This window comes from Nyctibius grandis, chromosome 1 (genome assembly GCF_013368605.1).
Source record: "Nyctibius grandis isolate bNycGra1 chromosome 1, bNycGra1.pri, whole genome shotgun sequence".
NCBI lineage: Eukaryota > Metazoa > Chordata > Aves > Nyctibiiformes > Nyctibiidae > Nyctibius > Nyctibius grandis.
The window spans coordinates 79,864,153-79,877,601 of NC_090658.1; the positions used below are offsets into that span (position 1 = coordinate 79,864,153).

At 45.3% G+C, this 13,449-nt stretch overlaps 1 protein-coding gene across 1 annotated transcript; it reads left to right on the forward strand.

The window, feature by feature from the left end:
- The first annotated feature begins 1,635 nt into the window (after nucleotides 1-1,635).
- OSTM1 (osteoclastogenesis associated transmembrane protein 1) lies at nucleotides 1,636-12,345 on the forward strand. Its single transcript, XM_068403696.1, has 6 exons — nucleotides 1,636-1,995; nucleotides 5,114-5,228; nucleotides 6,750-6,847; nucleotides 8,141-8,305; nucleotides 9,116-9,281; nucleotides 9,592-12,345. The coding sequence occupies exons 1-6, from the start codon at nucleotides 1,636-1,638 to the stop codon at nucleotides 9,645-9,647; spliced, it is 960 nt and encodes a 319-aa protein (XP_068259797.1). The 3' UTR covers nucleotides 9,648-12,345.
- Nucleotides 12,346-13,449: the final 1,104 nt, after the last annotated feature.

Consider the following 13,449-nt stretch of genomic DNA (forward strand, 5'->3'; position numbering starts at 1 on the left):
GCCGAGGGTGGCTTAGGGGCGGCAAGCAGCTCCCGACACCGTCTCAGGGCTGCGGCCGCCGCTCGGTGCAGGCGGCGCTGCCGCCCCAAAGTTTCTCGGTGTTTAGGCTGCACCCCTGCTAGGGAACTCGGCATCCCCTGGTCCCGGAGCCACTGGGCCATACACGTCCTGCGAAGCAGCTTCAGGCTCCCAAACGTGGTGGCCTTGGCAGACGCGGTCCCCAAACCAGCAGGCCCTGTGCGGGAGAGTGTTGCCTGGCCTTGGCCTGCTCAGACGCCGGGCAGCAGGGCTCAGGGAAGTCTGTCACCCAAAGCAGGGTCCTCACCCTGATCAACATGCAAGTACAGGCAATCTGGTACATTTTTGACCACACTCTGTCATTTCTCTGTGTCATACTCATGACATGGTTTTAATTTGTTTTCATTCATCGCTTTGAAAGCCGTTTCTTTGGTGCTGGGGTATTCAGCCCACTCAGAGAAGCCAGATGTTCTCTGTTGGGCGCTCTTTGCCTGTCCGATGGCATCTTTATCATCACTTTTCCTGTCATGTTTTAACTGACAGCACAAATTTACCCTGGACATTTCCATGCTGTGACATTTACCGTACAACTGGCACAAGCTAATGCCAGGTGGGCTGGGTGACACGGAGCTGGTGGGGCTGGGGACGGCTGGGTGCATGGGGAGCCGGCTCAAGCAGCACCGAGCTCCCGGCAGCTGCCACAACCGTCACACCACCGTCAGCCAGCACTGCCTCCTGTCACCGGTGCCACGTGTGCCGCAAGAGATGGATGGGGCCATTCCTGCTCAGCTCTGTTATTCCTGAAGGCGCCATGGTACAGAGTTGCAGGGCTGTGCTCTGCCTCCCTGAAGTGTATCTGACCTGAGCACTGAGTGACCCAGACTCAATCAAAGGCCCATCGAGGTGGCTGGAGAGGGCTTTAGTCAGACGGGACAGGGACGGGGTCAGGGTCCTGCCAGGCAAAGGAGTTATTAGAGAGCCTGGCACTACAGTCCCTGGTGAGGGGTTACCTGCTGCTGTACTCACTCCTCCTGCTCTGGGAAGAATTTTCCTTTGGTGACTGCGGTTTTATTCAGGAGCGGCCACGGGCAAGTTTGGGGCCAGGTCCCAACAAAGGTGTCCAGCTTGGGATAAAACATGGAAAATACTTTGTCTGCAGAAAGATGCAGTTTGTTTCTCGCTCATCAACTCTTTCTCTGGTTTAGGGATTTTTTTTCCTAACTGTTGCTGTATTTTCGGCATATTTTAAAGTCACTTCCCCGACGACAGACACTTTTAATCCCCTTTCGGATGAAGAGAGTGTTACCTGGCTGACACGCACGGCACGGAAACTGCGCTTCCCACGGAGCAGAGTGTGTCCCGAGCCCGGGACACGCTCCCGGGCAGTGCAGGCCCTGCCCGCACCCGGACCGGGGACGCCCCGGCGCCGTGCCCCGGGATGGGGCCGCACCACCCCCGCCCTACCCCGCCCTACCCCGCCCCCGCGCTCCCCTCCTCCCCCGAACGCCCCGCCTATTTCCTCGCCCCCTCCTCGTCGCGACCAATGAGCGGCGGCACCCCGCGGCGGAGGCGGGACCTTTCCCGGTGCGGCGCTTCCGGTTCCTCGGCGCGGCCGCCATGGCCTCGGTGTGCAGTCTGCTGCTGCCCGCCCTGGCCCTGGCCCTCGCCCTCGCCCTCGGCCCCGCCGCCGGGGAGGCGCGCCGGCCCCTGGCGGGGGAGGCGCGCCGGCCCCTGGCGCTGGAGGCGCTGGGTGAGGCGGGGGAGCTGGCGGGGGAGCTGTGGGGCGCGGGGCTGCCCGGCGACCTGCCCGAGCTGGAGCCCGAGTGCCGCCAACTCCTCGCCGCCTTCGCGGAGGGCAGCGCGGCGCTGACGGGCTGCCTGGGCCGCCGCGCCCGCCCGGTGCGGCTCTGCCAGGCCTGCCACCTCCACTACCGCCGCCTCCTCGCGCAGTACGGCAGCATCGCCCGCGCCGTCGGGGTGCGTCCGGGGGGGGAACCGGGCGGGCGGAAGGGGGCTGCGCGGCTGCCCGGGGCGGGGGCCCGGCGTGCGGCCTTCAGGCTTCCAGGTCGTGTGAGGTCTGTACCAGAGCACGGTCGGGCCCTGAGGCGCTACGGCTTCGCCCTTCCCTGCGGCGTGGCAGCGGGTGTCTGGCCCAGCTCCGCGGGGAGGGCGAGGAGCGGCAGGGTGCGTTAGGCCGGGCCTGTCCCCGTGACAGTAAGGCGGTGAGCGGGGCAGCCGTGGGTTGGGTGGGCGGATCTCGCGCTTGCGAAGGTCTGTTCCCACGCTGTGAGCCCCACCGGTGGTTTCACGGAGGCTGGGGGTGTTTGGGCAGCACCGCTGGCAGCGATGGCTGCCTTCTGCTCCCTGGTGCTGTGGCATGGTCGGCGGAGCCAGCTGCCGGCATGGTTAGGGGGAAGTAGCTCCATCTGGAGAAGAAAAAAGCTTTGCTCCTCTGTGCAAGTGGAAAAACTTGAGTTGTTCCTGCTGATGCAGCAATACCTAAAGCAGTGCTCTGCCTCGCAGGTCGTCATTGTATAGGACTAATGAGGAACACTGACAGAGCTTAGTTGCCTGGCACTTCATGGAAAACTGATGGTCTCTGAAGCCATGGCGAGTGATGCACATCATCTGTGGGGAGCCATGTCGCAGTGTTCTGGGCTCCAAAGCTGGTGGGAGTGCATGGCAGCAAACTAGAAGTCCTGAGCGCTGGCTGGAGTCTGTGGACCCCACCAGTGGGAAACCTTGACTGAAGCTGGGTCTTCTGTTTACATTCTCCAGACTCTTAATCATATTTTCTTTTTTAAAGTTTCTTAGTGTTGGAGGTGGTTCATAACTAGTTTTGCATGTTCTCATCCAGTGTATCCATTTGTAAAAGTTAGTCCCTGGGATGATGTGAGGATGACAGTAGTGGGTCAGACCAAAGGACCTTTGTCCGTTCTCTGATGATGGCTAGAAGTGTGTGCCCTGGTAAGAGTACAAGCAGAGAGCAAGTTTATAGCAGTGTGTTCCCTGGATTGTGCTTCCAGTCTTGGGATTTCGGAATCTGTATTTACAACCGCCATTGACAAGAAAAATCTGTTGCTCTTTAAAACCAGGTAAACTTCTGATGCCGCAGTGTCCTCCTGCAGACCATTTCACAGCTTAGTTACCTGTCGTGTGAAGGAGTATCACTTTCTGGTTTTGATGCGTTGTCTGCCTGTATCCCCTCACCACCGCAGTGCTTATATTGGAGAAGTGCATGGACATTCATTTGATAATTGTCCTCCAGGGCAAATATCTCACTAGTGGTGTCTTGTTTTAGTTTGCAAACCGATAGTCTGTTTATTTGTTTCTCGTATGGAAGCTGTTTCATACAAGTGACTAGATAATGTGAAAGTGAGGAATTGAGTATGTAATTCTCTTGGGTACTTTCAGCATGATGTCTTGGCTAGGATTAGGTGGCCAGACATATCCTAGTACTTACGATATGTATGAACTCATTGCAGCTGCTGTTCTTGAGTACTTGCAGCCTGAGAGGACTGGTCTGGGAGACGCATCTGTATTAGAGAGCGTTTGGCCTTCCTTCTGCACATGGATTAAGTAACCAAATAAATAAAGGAGGTGACCTCTTGCAACCTTAATCCATGATCGCAAGTAATCAGATATCTGATGTTTTTATCTTTGCTATCCTACAGTAGTTATAGTGCTATGTGAAAGAAGCAGCCAAGTCAGGTTTTGGACATCTCTGAAATGTAAAATTCTCCTCACTAGGCTAATTAAAGACTAAATTAGGCATACATTTAAAGAATGATATAGGTCTACTTGATTAAGTTTTGGATTTAAAGTGCTTTTTCCCACCCATGAGTCCAGCTGGTGAGGAAGTTTCACGGTTAAAGGCCTTCATGAAGCAACCAGAGAGTTTCTTGCATAAACAACTTTCTTGCATATCTGTTTGTAATTTAGAAATAAAAGTGGGTGAACGTAGGAGTTACCAGATGTGGCAATATTCGACTTCTGCAGTTGAGGCTCCAAGGGAAACTTATTTGTTAAAACAAGTTTATTTTTTAAATGAGAGGCAGAAACTGGATCTCTCATAAAACTCTGTAAGGAACATGTTTCTCGTTAAAGAAATTATTTTCTTGTGTGTCCCATGTCACTTATCAAAGAGGCTTTTGGCAGCTTAGGCAATTTTGATAAGTGCTTAAGTCAATTTAGCAGCCAGAAACCAGGAGCTAGAGCACAGGAGACAGCTGACTGGAGATCCTTGTTTCGTATCAGTGATTTGAGGGAGAAAATAAAGCTTTGAAGGAGAAAAATGTTATTCTGAATTCTGATAGGGATACTTCCTCTTTATTCTGTACCTGCTTTTATAGCTGCTCTGCATTTTTTTTATTAACTTGGTCCAGAGAATAAGTTGCTGTATGAGTTGTGCCAGTGCCTGCTGTGAGGATGGGGTGCATTGGGTGGTTTGCTAAGGCCAGGTGAGCTTGGTACCTGTAACTGGGGAGGATGGGAGCCCGGCCTAGTCATAGGCTTGGGGGAGCAGCTGTGGGCCCTGCTTCGTGGAGGGCAGTGTTCCCAGTATTGCTGCATAGGGGGGAAGTTTGCTGCTGATACAGGTCACTGGTACAGTGGTTTTGGATGTTGTTTTCTGTTGTCTGGGTTTGTTTTGTTTTGTTTTGAGTCTGTTGGTTCATCTCCTTCAAATATTCCTGCAGTCTGACGTCCTTCTCTCTGACTGCTCATGCCTTGAGCTGGCTGCTGGGGCAGGGGCCCAGAGATGGATGAATATGAGGTACCTGGCAGAGGAGGCCCTGTCCCTCTGCTTGCAATTTTTTTTTTTTTTTTGGTGCATTGACATATTTTTGACTGACTTGCATGCAGTCCTAGTAGGTCTTCAAAGACCATGTGCAGTAAGCTGTGTGGCTCATAGTATGATTTCGAGGATCAAAAGATTTTTATTGTTCTGTCAATTCTGCTCTGCCTATTCTAGAAATATCAACGTGATGAGACGTAATTGTTTAGCTCTGCTTGCTTAAAATATGTTTCAAAATTTTCCCATTGTATTTTTAACATTTGATTCCTTTTTTATTGTTGTTTCCTTTTTTCCTTCTAGAATTCTTCTGAGAGTCACAATTGTGCCAAAAGCATCTTGACCTCAGACAGGCTGCAGATAGTTGTGACCCTTTCGGAGTTCTTTAACGAAACCTGGGAGGCAGCCAACTGTGCAAGTATGTGACTCATTCTGTAGCTTTCATGCTACTGTTATGACTTAGCTTAACTTTGCCCCTAAAATTTGCACAGATCAGAGTTGTTATGTATTTGTTTAAATACAGACAGTATATTACATAGAAATCCTGAACTAGAGCCACTCCAATGAGGGATACAGGAGCTTTTTATTTTGTAAGGGGTACTGCCAAAATCTGAGGGCACTGGTCTGTTGGAAAAATTAGTTGTTATATAAATACTTCTTTTAGGCTGTTATTTCAAAATGTAGTCATGTTAGGTTTCTTTGTCATCTACAGACCCTGCTGGAGACTTTCCTTGGCTTCATTGTGGTTTCTTCTGTTTTTTTCCCAGTCTTCCCATTTTTAAAAAAACTTACATAAGAGACTTGTCCTTGTTTGTTAATAAAATCAGTAACTCTGGAATGCTTACACGTTGAACAATATCTGCCTCCACAGCCATGCTTTTTATTTCATTTTATGGGTGGAGGGTGTCCAAGTCTATCCCTGTATCTCACTGTCCCCATACTGATGGTGCTGTGCCACGCTTACAGCTAAACTATGGCTTTTGGAAGTGGTGGGAATTGGGACCCTACACTAATAGGTGCAGTAGAAAACAGTGGGAATAGCACTATGGAGTTGAGTGTTAAAGATGCTAGGTTTGCTGTGGAGTCCCTTGAAAGCCCAGAAGGATTTGTTTTCATTTGTGAGTCTGGGCTGTGTGAAGGCTGGAAAGACAGTACAGGAGCAGCTCTCTAGTCTGCTGTCCTGCTGTGCTTGGCCTGTGACCCGTGTGCTGCCTGCCCAGTGTCCAGCTGAGTGCTCGCCCTCAATACTGGTGGTGCTTCCTTCCCTCAGGAGAGTTTTCTAGGATGTTGGCTTGCTCTCACGGTGCTGTTGCTGAACATCTAAATTCCCAAACCACTGTTGTTTTCAAGGGTCTGTCTGGTCAGATCACCTGAAGCAGGGTGGGATGGATGGAAGCATTAACATGGTAGGGTTGAGCCTATGACGGGGAGGAAAGCCCCAGAGCTCCCCTCAAAGCTGGTGAAATTGTCAGCTCTTTTCTTAATAACAACCTACACTCTGATTTCTACTATTGTGTTCACGGTGTAGCTGTTTTGTGGATGCTCTCAGTTTCATCTCCAATGCTGATGCTTCTGCTTTCACATAATGGCTGTTACTGTTGCTGGGCAAAGCCAGATTTGTGGGCTAGAAAATAAGAGTAATGTCTTGTTTTATCTTAAAGTCCAAAGATAATTCAGACCCCCTCTTCAGAAAGCTCTTGATTATAGTCTTCATCTTTCACTTAATCAAGGCCAATTAATTCTGAAATATGTTCTCGATGAAGAGTTAGGTCAGCAGGTCTGAGACATCAATGGCAGGCAGATAGGGAAACCACAGTGTTGACTAGACCTGCCTTTTATAGTCGAGAGCTCTTTTTGCAGGAGTGGAGTGTCTGGGGCTTGTTGGCTATGGAAATGTTAGAAATTAGAATATCCTGATGTTTTTCTTTCTCTTTGACAGATTGTTTAAAGAACAACAGTGAGGGATTATCAGATTCTACTGTAGAGTTCCTGGATTTATTCAATAAATCTCTGACATGTTTTGAACATAACCTTCAGGTATTTATGCTGTGTATTTAAGAGAAGCACTAAATCCTCTAATTGCTAGCAAAATCATACTTACGGTGAATAAACTGCAGATACAGATTAGGCAAATAAACTGCTGGTGAGTTTGTGAATTTCAGGCAGATAAAGCAATGATCTGTAATACAGATTGAGAGCCTAAAATTAATTCTAATTGATATTCACCTTGACTTCATTTTGTACGTAATTGCAGTGCTACTTCACATCAGAATTTCTGAATTCACAATAGTTGATAATTATATAGTAAGAAACGGCATGTCTGCATGCTGTAAGTCTCTTTTTCTGTCTCTTTGTGGAATTGTTGTCTTCTGACTTAACAATTCAGTCTTTAAATAACCTTTTGATAATATAGACTAGTTCAGAAAGACCAGCTACCTTAACTTGTTGTAACAATTCTTATGACTAGTAAAATTATGGGTAGTTAAAGTTTGTCCATATTGCAAAGGCGATATAACCTACTTAGTGAAATAAATGTGGTAATCGTCCTCAAAGAAAATGCCCTAAATAGCCTAAGAAACTGCGCATATGCCGTTTCAATCAGAAACTGGCCAAGTTCTGGGATCATTCAGTAGTGAAAATGGGAAATGATGGGTATGTGACAATTTCTGAGGAAGCTCAGAGCTTTTTTTATTATTAATGATTTATATGAAATGTGCCTTTAATAGGCCTTGGTCAGGAGCAGCGTGGACTTGCCTATTGATCACTTCAAGTGTCTGAACTAGAACTTAACTCAGTGGTTGGTGTGTAGCTGGTACAACCATTACTGGGTTGGAATATCTTTAGAGATGGTAGTTTTGTTTTTGGGTGTGCCGTATTGTATTCAGGGGTGGTGAGGGCCACAAATGAAAAGGATTACTTAATATGGCACAGTCTGTCCCTGTCAGTATAGCTCAGCAGTAGCAACCTAACAGTTGTTAGGTATGGGCAAACAAAACCAAAACTATCTCTGCCTCCAAAATAATATTTAATTACTAGTAATTAATTTTTTTTTCCTGGGAACTGGTACTTTAAAAATAAGTGTTTAAATAAAAAATCTGCTAGTTCAAAGAACAGTTGGAGATGCAGAACCTGCAGGAAATGGATCTTGCCCCTAGTGAATTAGAGTTGGTCCCTTTTCCTCCTGCATTCTCATGTGAATTGTCTGTCTGGGCCTCTATCAATCTAGGATGCTAGAAATGTGGATTTTGGTTCAAACTTGACTCTAGTTTTTAAGTTTTTTTTTTTTATGATGCCTTAAAACAACATTCATACAGAGTTTTATAACCCTAGGGACAAACCATCTATCTGTCACCAAATAACTACACAGAAGTGTGTAAAAACTGCAACGAAACCTACAAGATGTTGAATGACCTGTATAACAACTTGCAGAGGATGAACAGGCAAGGTGGTGAGTCTGGGCACTCCGCACACTTGTGTATCGACGTGGAAGATGCAGTAAGTATTTATTAACACTCAACAGGGAGACCTTGTCATGAAGGTCTTTATTAATCTAAGCCATTTGCGCTTGTCTTGCTAGGGATTGCCTTTTCCCTTTCGGTGTGGGACAGTACTGGCAGCGGTGCCTTTGTCAGGCTGATGGCGCGTGAGGAAGAAGTTAGCTTGGTGGGGCTGTCTTGCTAGGTCCTGTCCTCAGTCCATGCAGCAGGAGCGTGACTGAAGCTCCTGATCACCCGAGTGCATTCCAGTTTAAGTAGCTGCACTTTAATTTCTTGTTACTGCGAAGGGGATGGATTAGAAAAAAAAATGTTTTAATCTTCTGGCTTTTAATGCGAAGCTTTACTGCTATTGTTATAGCCAGTGTAATAATTGATTCCTTATTACAGCAGCTGCTTCTAGGGGTCCTCAGCATTGGCGACATATGTTTGGAAAAAGCTTTGTTATATTGTGGGGTTTTAAGCATTTGGGCAAAAGGAGTGCTGTCGAAAGTATGGGATTAGCCCTGTCCCTGCAGGCTGTCAGTGAGTTCTCCGGGAAACAGGCATGTGGCAATGTCTACAGTGTATCTGAGTATAGTCTAGTTTTGAAGCTTGTAAAAGTTATGATGTGAAATTTTGGCTCCATTTAAGTCATCTGTTTCTACATCTCCAGGGATTTGCTTGCTTCTGCTGGGGGGGAATCTGTTAAAGTGTTATTTTCTGAGGTAATATATGAACACTTGAATGTCTTGAGGCCTGAGTGTTTGCCATGCAGCACTGCAAAAATGCATGTGCTTGCTCTCACGGGTTGCTTATGTTTTTCTTTTAGATGAACATCACTCGGAAGCTTTGGAGCAGGACTTTCAACTGTTCTGTTCCCTGCAGTGATACAGTCCCAGTGATTGCAGTTTCATCCTTTATTCTTTTCCTACCTATTGTTTTTTATCTTAGTAGCTTCCTTCACTCGAAGCAGAAGAAACGGATACTCATTTTGCGTAAGTGATGGTGCTGGCATTTCACTGTGAGAGCTGGGTGGTGCCAGGGACTAGCTTGGCTCTTGTGGGAGAGGGGGCCCAGCCAGATCTGCCTGCAGCTGTGCTGACGGTGCTAATAGCGACGATTAGTCTGCTGCTGTCCCCTGAAGAAGGGTAGTAAAGAGCTTCAGCCATATCTTTTCATTAAAGTTTCTGGACGTGAACAGAAAGCTGTTTGTAAGTCTGTGTCAGATAAATAGAGGGGGGAGTGGAGAGACTAGTTTTGTGGAATTCTTTGTGTTTAATTTTCATATAATTTTTCCCTTTCTAGCCAAGCGCATCCAGTCAAATGCCAGTCTTGTGAACATCCAAGAAAAATACAGCTGAGCTGCAAAACAAAACCTGAGAACTGCTGCTGGTATACAGTGGGTACAATTGTGTTGGAATGAGGCCGGCACAAAAGAGGAGTTAATTATGGTTTAGTGTAATGATACAGAGCAACACAAGTTAAACAAAATGCTGTCTGACTTCTAAGCGAGGATATTAACAAACATGACAAGGCAGGGCTGTGTGATGCTGTATGGACTACAGTTTTGACAAATCTGTGGGTTTTTTCAGTCTTGGGCTGAAGCTGGTGTTTTTCTGTTTCTAAGCTTTTGTATTTCTCATCAATAGAATAGTTACACTTCCCTTGCATGTTTTTTTTTCCTCTTTATCATATTTGTTTCACAGAAACCTGAGATTCTGAATATTTTTGAGGTGATTTTCATAGACAGACAAAACTTGAAATAATATTTGATGTTCCTGCTTGAAACATTATGTTTAATTTCACATAACATTCAGTTTTGCCAGACTTGGGATGGACATGAAACCTTTAAAAAGAAAAGCTCCCATCTTTCTGATACCTCTCTCTAAAGTCATGCTGCTGGTCTCTGTTGGGGAAAAAAATAAAAAAGGCATGAAGTATGCAGAGGAAGTGGTAATATATAATGTCCAAAGCCAGCAACAAAAGCAACAGAACTGCCAGTGCTAGACATTAATAATAATGGATGACTACAGTATTCAGCTATCTTTGAAGCAGGGGGCATATTTAGTCATTTGCACACTTTAGCCACTAAAATCATTGCTTTTCAAATGTTAAATTTTCAGAGGCTTATTTTAGATGTCTGCTTGGGTAACTGAATGCTTCACTGTTACGTCTGTGTATTCTGTTACTTCCTTTCCTTTTTAATAATCAAGGGTGTTTTTTTTGTTTGTTTGCTTTTTTTCTTTTGTAAAGGAGAAGTGAAGTCAAGTCAGGTCACTGGAGATACTGAATTTCATGGTCTAGAGCTTGCTGTGGCTTAATACAGACATGTTTACAGGAACTTTGTAGGGAAAAAGTTACCTTTTCTAGATAATATGTATTGTAATGGTAAATGAACCAGGGGGTTCTCTTAACTTAAAAACTGTCCTGAAGGACAATGAAGGTACTATGTTGGGAATTGATGACTTTCAAGAAAGAGTTTCAAAAATTAGACCTGTGAAATAGATGAATGTAAATAAATTCAAGCTTGCAGGATTCCAAAGCTGATGGAGAAATTAGTACAAGAACTGCAGGGATGGATAGTGCTGCTGACAGGCTGTGGGCACAATTCAACAGCTGCAGCAACACTGACGGTTCAGTTTGGTTATGATAGTCCTGATTTGGGAGAGTGGTGGGGTTGAAACGATTGATAGCTGTACTTGAGATTAATGAATGCCAGAGTCTTTGCTCCCATTTTTAAATGTGTTTTCTAACCTTGGGAAAAAAGTGAAGGCCATTACAGCTAAAAAATTAAATTTGTCTTGGAATCTGTGTGTCTGACATCTGTCAAAAAACCCTATGAAAGAGTCTTATGTATTTGACTTGCTTTGGAGCCTAGAATGTTAAATTTTTCCTTTGCACTAAGGCTCAAATAAATATATAATGACATAACAACACAGTCCTAAAGCTCTTCAAGTCATTGTTTTCTTTTTCTTGTTATTTTTTGTGGGTTTTTTGAGTTAGGACATACTGTCAGTTTTAGAGTCAAATTTAGAGTATGTTTAATATTAAGTAAAATACTGTGTTACCGATTGGTCACACCCACATGACTGCCTTTTTGTATTTTATCACTAAGAAGTATGTATCTCCCTCTGTTAAACATGTGAATTACTAGGTCAACAGTCAGTTTGTTCTAGGTAGTTTACAACAACAACATAAAACTGTGTTTCTCTTGCTTATCACATAAAGTTACCTTCTTGCGGCTGGGAGAGGCATGCTGCCTTTAAAAAAAAAAAAAGATTATTTTTTTATATCTCTTATTCTTAAACTTCAACTTTCTGGGACTTGTTCAGCTGCCTGCTCTAATAGCATTACATTGATTTGGGACATCATATGATTGAGAGCTGTTCAAAGCAATCTTTCATTCGTGCAGATAAAGCCAGTTTGTATGTGCAGCGTTTCAGAATGACAGCTTTTATACTGTAAGCAGTGGCTTTTTGAGCACATTCATGTTAAGTAGGTCTGAAAGTCATTACTTTTGGATATGGTGGTTAAGCACTTTAAAAAAAAAAATCAGCTTTTCTTATTTTCCTGGCTGCTAAGCCAAACGGAAGTACTCATGTGACTTTTGTTGTTTTTTATTTTAAAGCAGCAGTAAAGTTTACACTTGAGATTTTTAATATTACATCTGCTATTTTCTCCTTTTCCCTCTTTTTTTTCTTTTTCCCACAAATTTGTACTACTAACTTTCTTTACACAGTGTTATATTTTTGGTAGGATATTTCATATATAGATTGAGTTCTCTTATACTCTGTTTCCTAGAGAAATGTGGAAGCACACAGACTGTGTTGAAGGAGAACTAGAATTCTTGCTGCTAGTCTTTCCTCTTCGTTTATTTTTTGCCTTTTTGGTATTATATGTACTAAATAGGATGAACTTTGAAATACTAGTTGTTTGTATCTTTTTGTGCAAATAAAGATTTCTTACTGTGGGGTAGCACTTTGATTCATATTTGTACTTACTAGGAAACCTCTAAACATGGAAAGTCAGTTCTAATAAAGATTGTCCATAAACAACGAACAGCGTGGTTACTTAATTGTTTCATTTATAGTAGTTTTATACTCCTGCTGTTCTGCGTTTGTGTTCAGAAGCACCTGCTTATTATTCCTCATTATGCCATTTGCAGGAAAACAGCATCAGAAAGACGTTTTCAAAGCAGGGCCGTGCTGAATTACAGAACAAATGAACTGCAACTGCTGAGAAAGGGCGGGGGGGGGAGGTTGTTTCCGCTCAGTCAAAGCCTGATGAAGTGTATGGGAAGGCTCCTGGTAGTTGCAACGGAGTTTCTGTTCAATGGCTGTGTGGGTAAGGCTAGTGGGGATGACTTGCTGTCTTTGTGGGGAGGGTTTTGGTTGCCTGTACTGGCCACTTTCAGCTTCAGCAGGCACGGTGTTGGATTGCTGTTGAGCGGGAGGATTTCTTTATAAATGGCAGCGCAGTGCCTCACCATGGAGAGAGCTGGGTGTCTCACCTGATGGTAGTAGCCTTGTGCACTAATGGTAGGATGTGGCTATTGGGAAATTTAAATCTCAGTGTGTCACTTGTAGGAAGGCTGGGAAAGTTGCAATGCCAGCGTGGGAGCTGCGGGTTCAGCTGGAAAACTAGAAATGGTTCTGGTTGCCTGTATGCTTGGCAGAGGGACTTGAGAGGGAGTAAGCACAGGAGAAAGGCAAGCAGGTAGATCGGGGGATTTACCCAATGAATGGAGCAGGGGCTCAGAGAGTGTGGAAATGAGTGTCTGTAAGCACACTCAGAACAAAGTGTTTTGGAGGGAGAGGCTGCTGAAGTTCACAGGTGGTTGAAACCCTGAGAAAAGGGTACAAATGGGGCCTTGATTGCAGCTGAGCTGGAAAGGGGAGGCTCTAGCTCCTTGGTGGAGGTGAGGTTGGGGACTGGTAGCAGGGAGATGGAGCATCTGAGCCCAGGTCCCCCACTGGGCTGTGAGGGGACACGCAGGTGGGCTGCCTGCACAGGTTGGGAAGGGGAGCAAGCACTGGGGTGGCAACAGGGACTTGCTTCTGAGTTACTTAAAAGCAACTGCTTTCTTCTGTGAGGGTACCTGAATAGTGTGATGCTGTGGATGGTGTTGAAGTAATCCTGGTTCAAAGGCTCTTTACAAAGTTC

Excerpts from the sequence above, each read along its gene's own strand:
- OSTM1 (XM_068403696.1), top strand. The coding sequence starts at position 1,636 with ATGGCCTCGGTGTGCAGTCTGCTGCTGCCCGCCCTGGCCCTGGCCCTC. Across the intron at positions 5,229-6,749 it reads GGAGGCAGCCAACTGTGCAA|ATTGTTTAAAGAACAACAGT; the intron begins GTATGTGACTCA and ends TCTCTTTGACAG. Across the intron at positions 6,848-8,140 it reads GTTTTGAACATAACCTTCAG|GGACAAACCATCTATCTGTC; the intron begins GTATTTATGCTG and ends TTATAACCCTAG.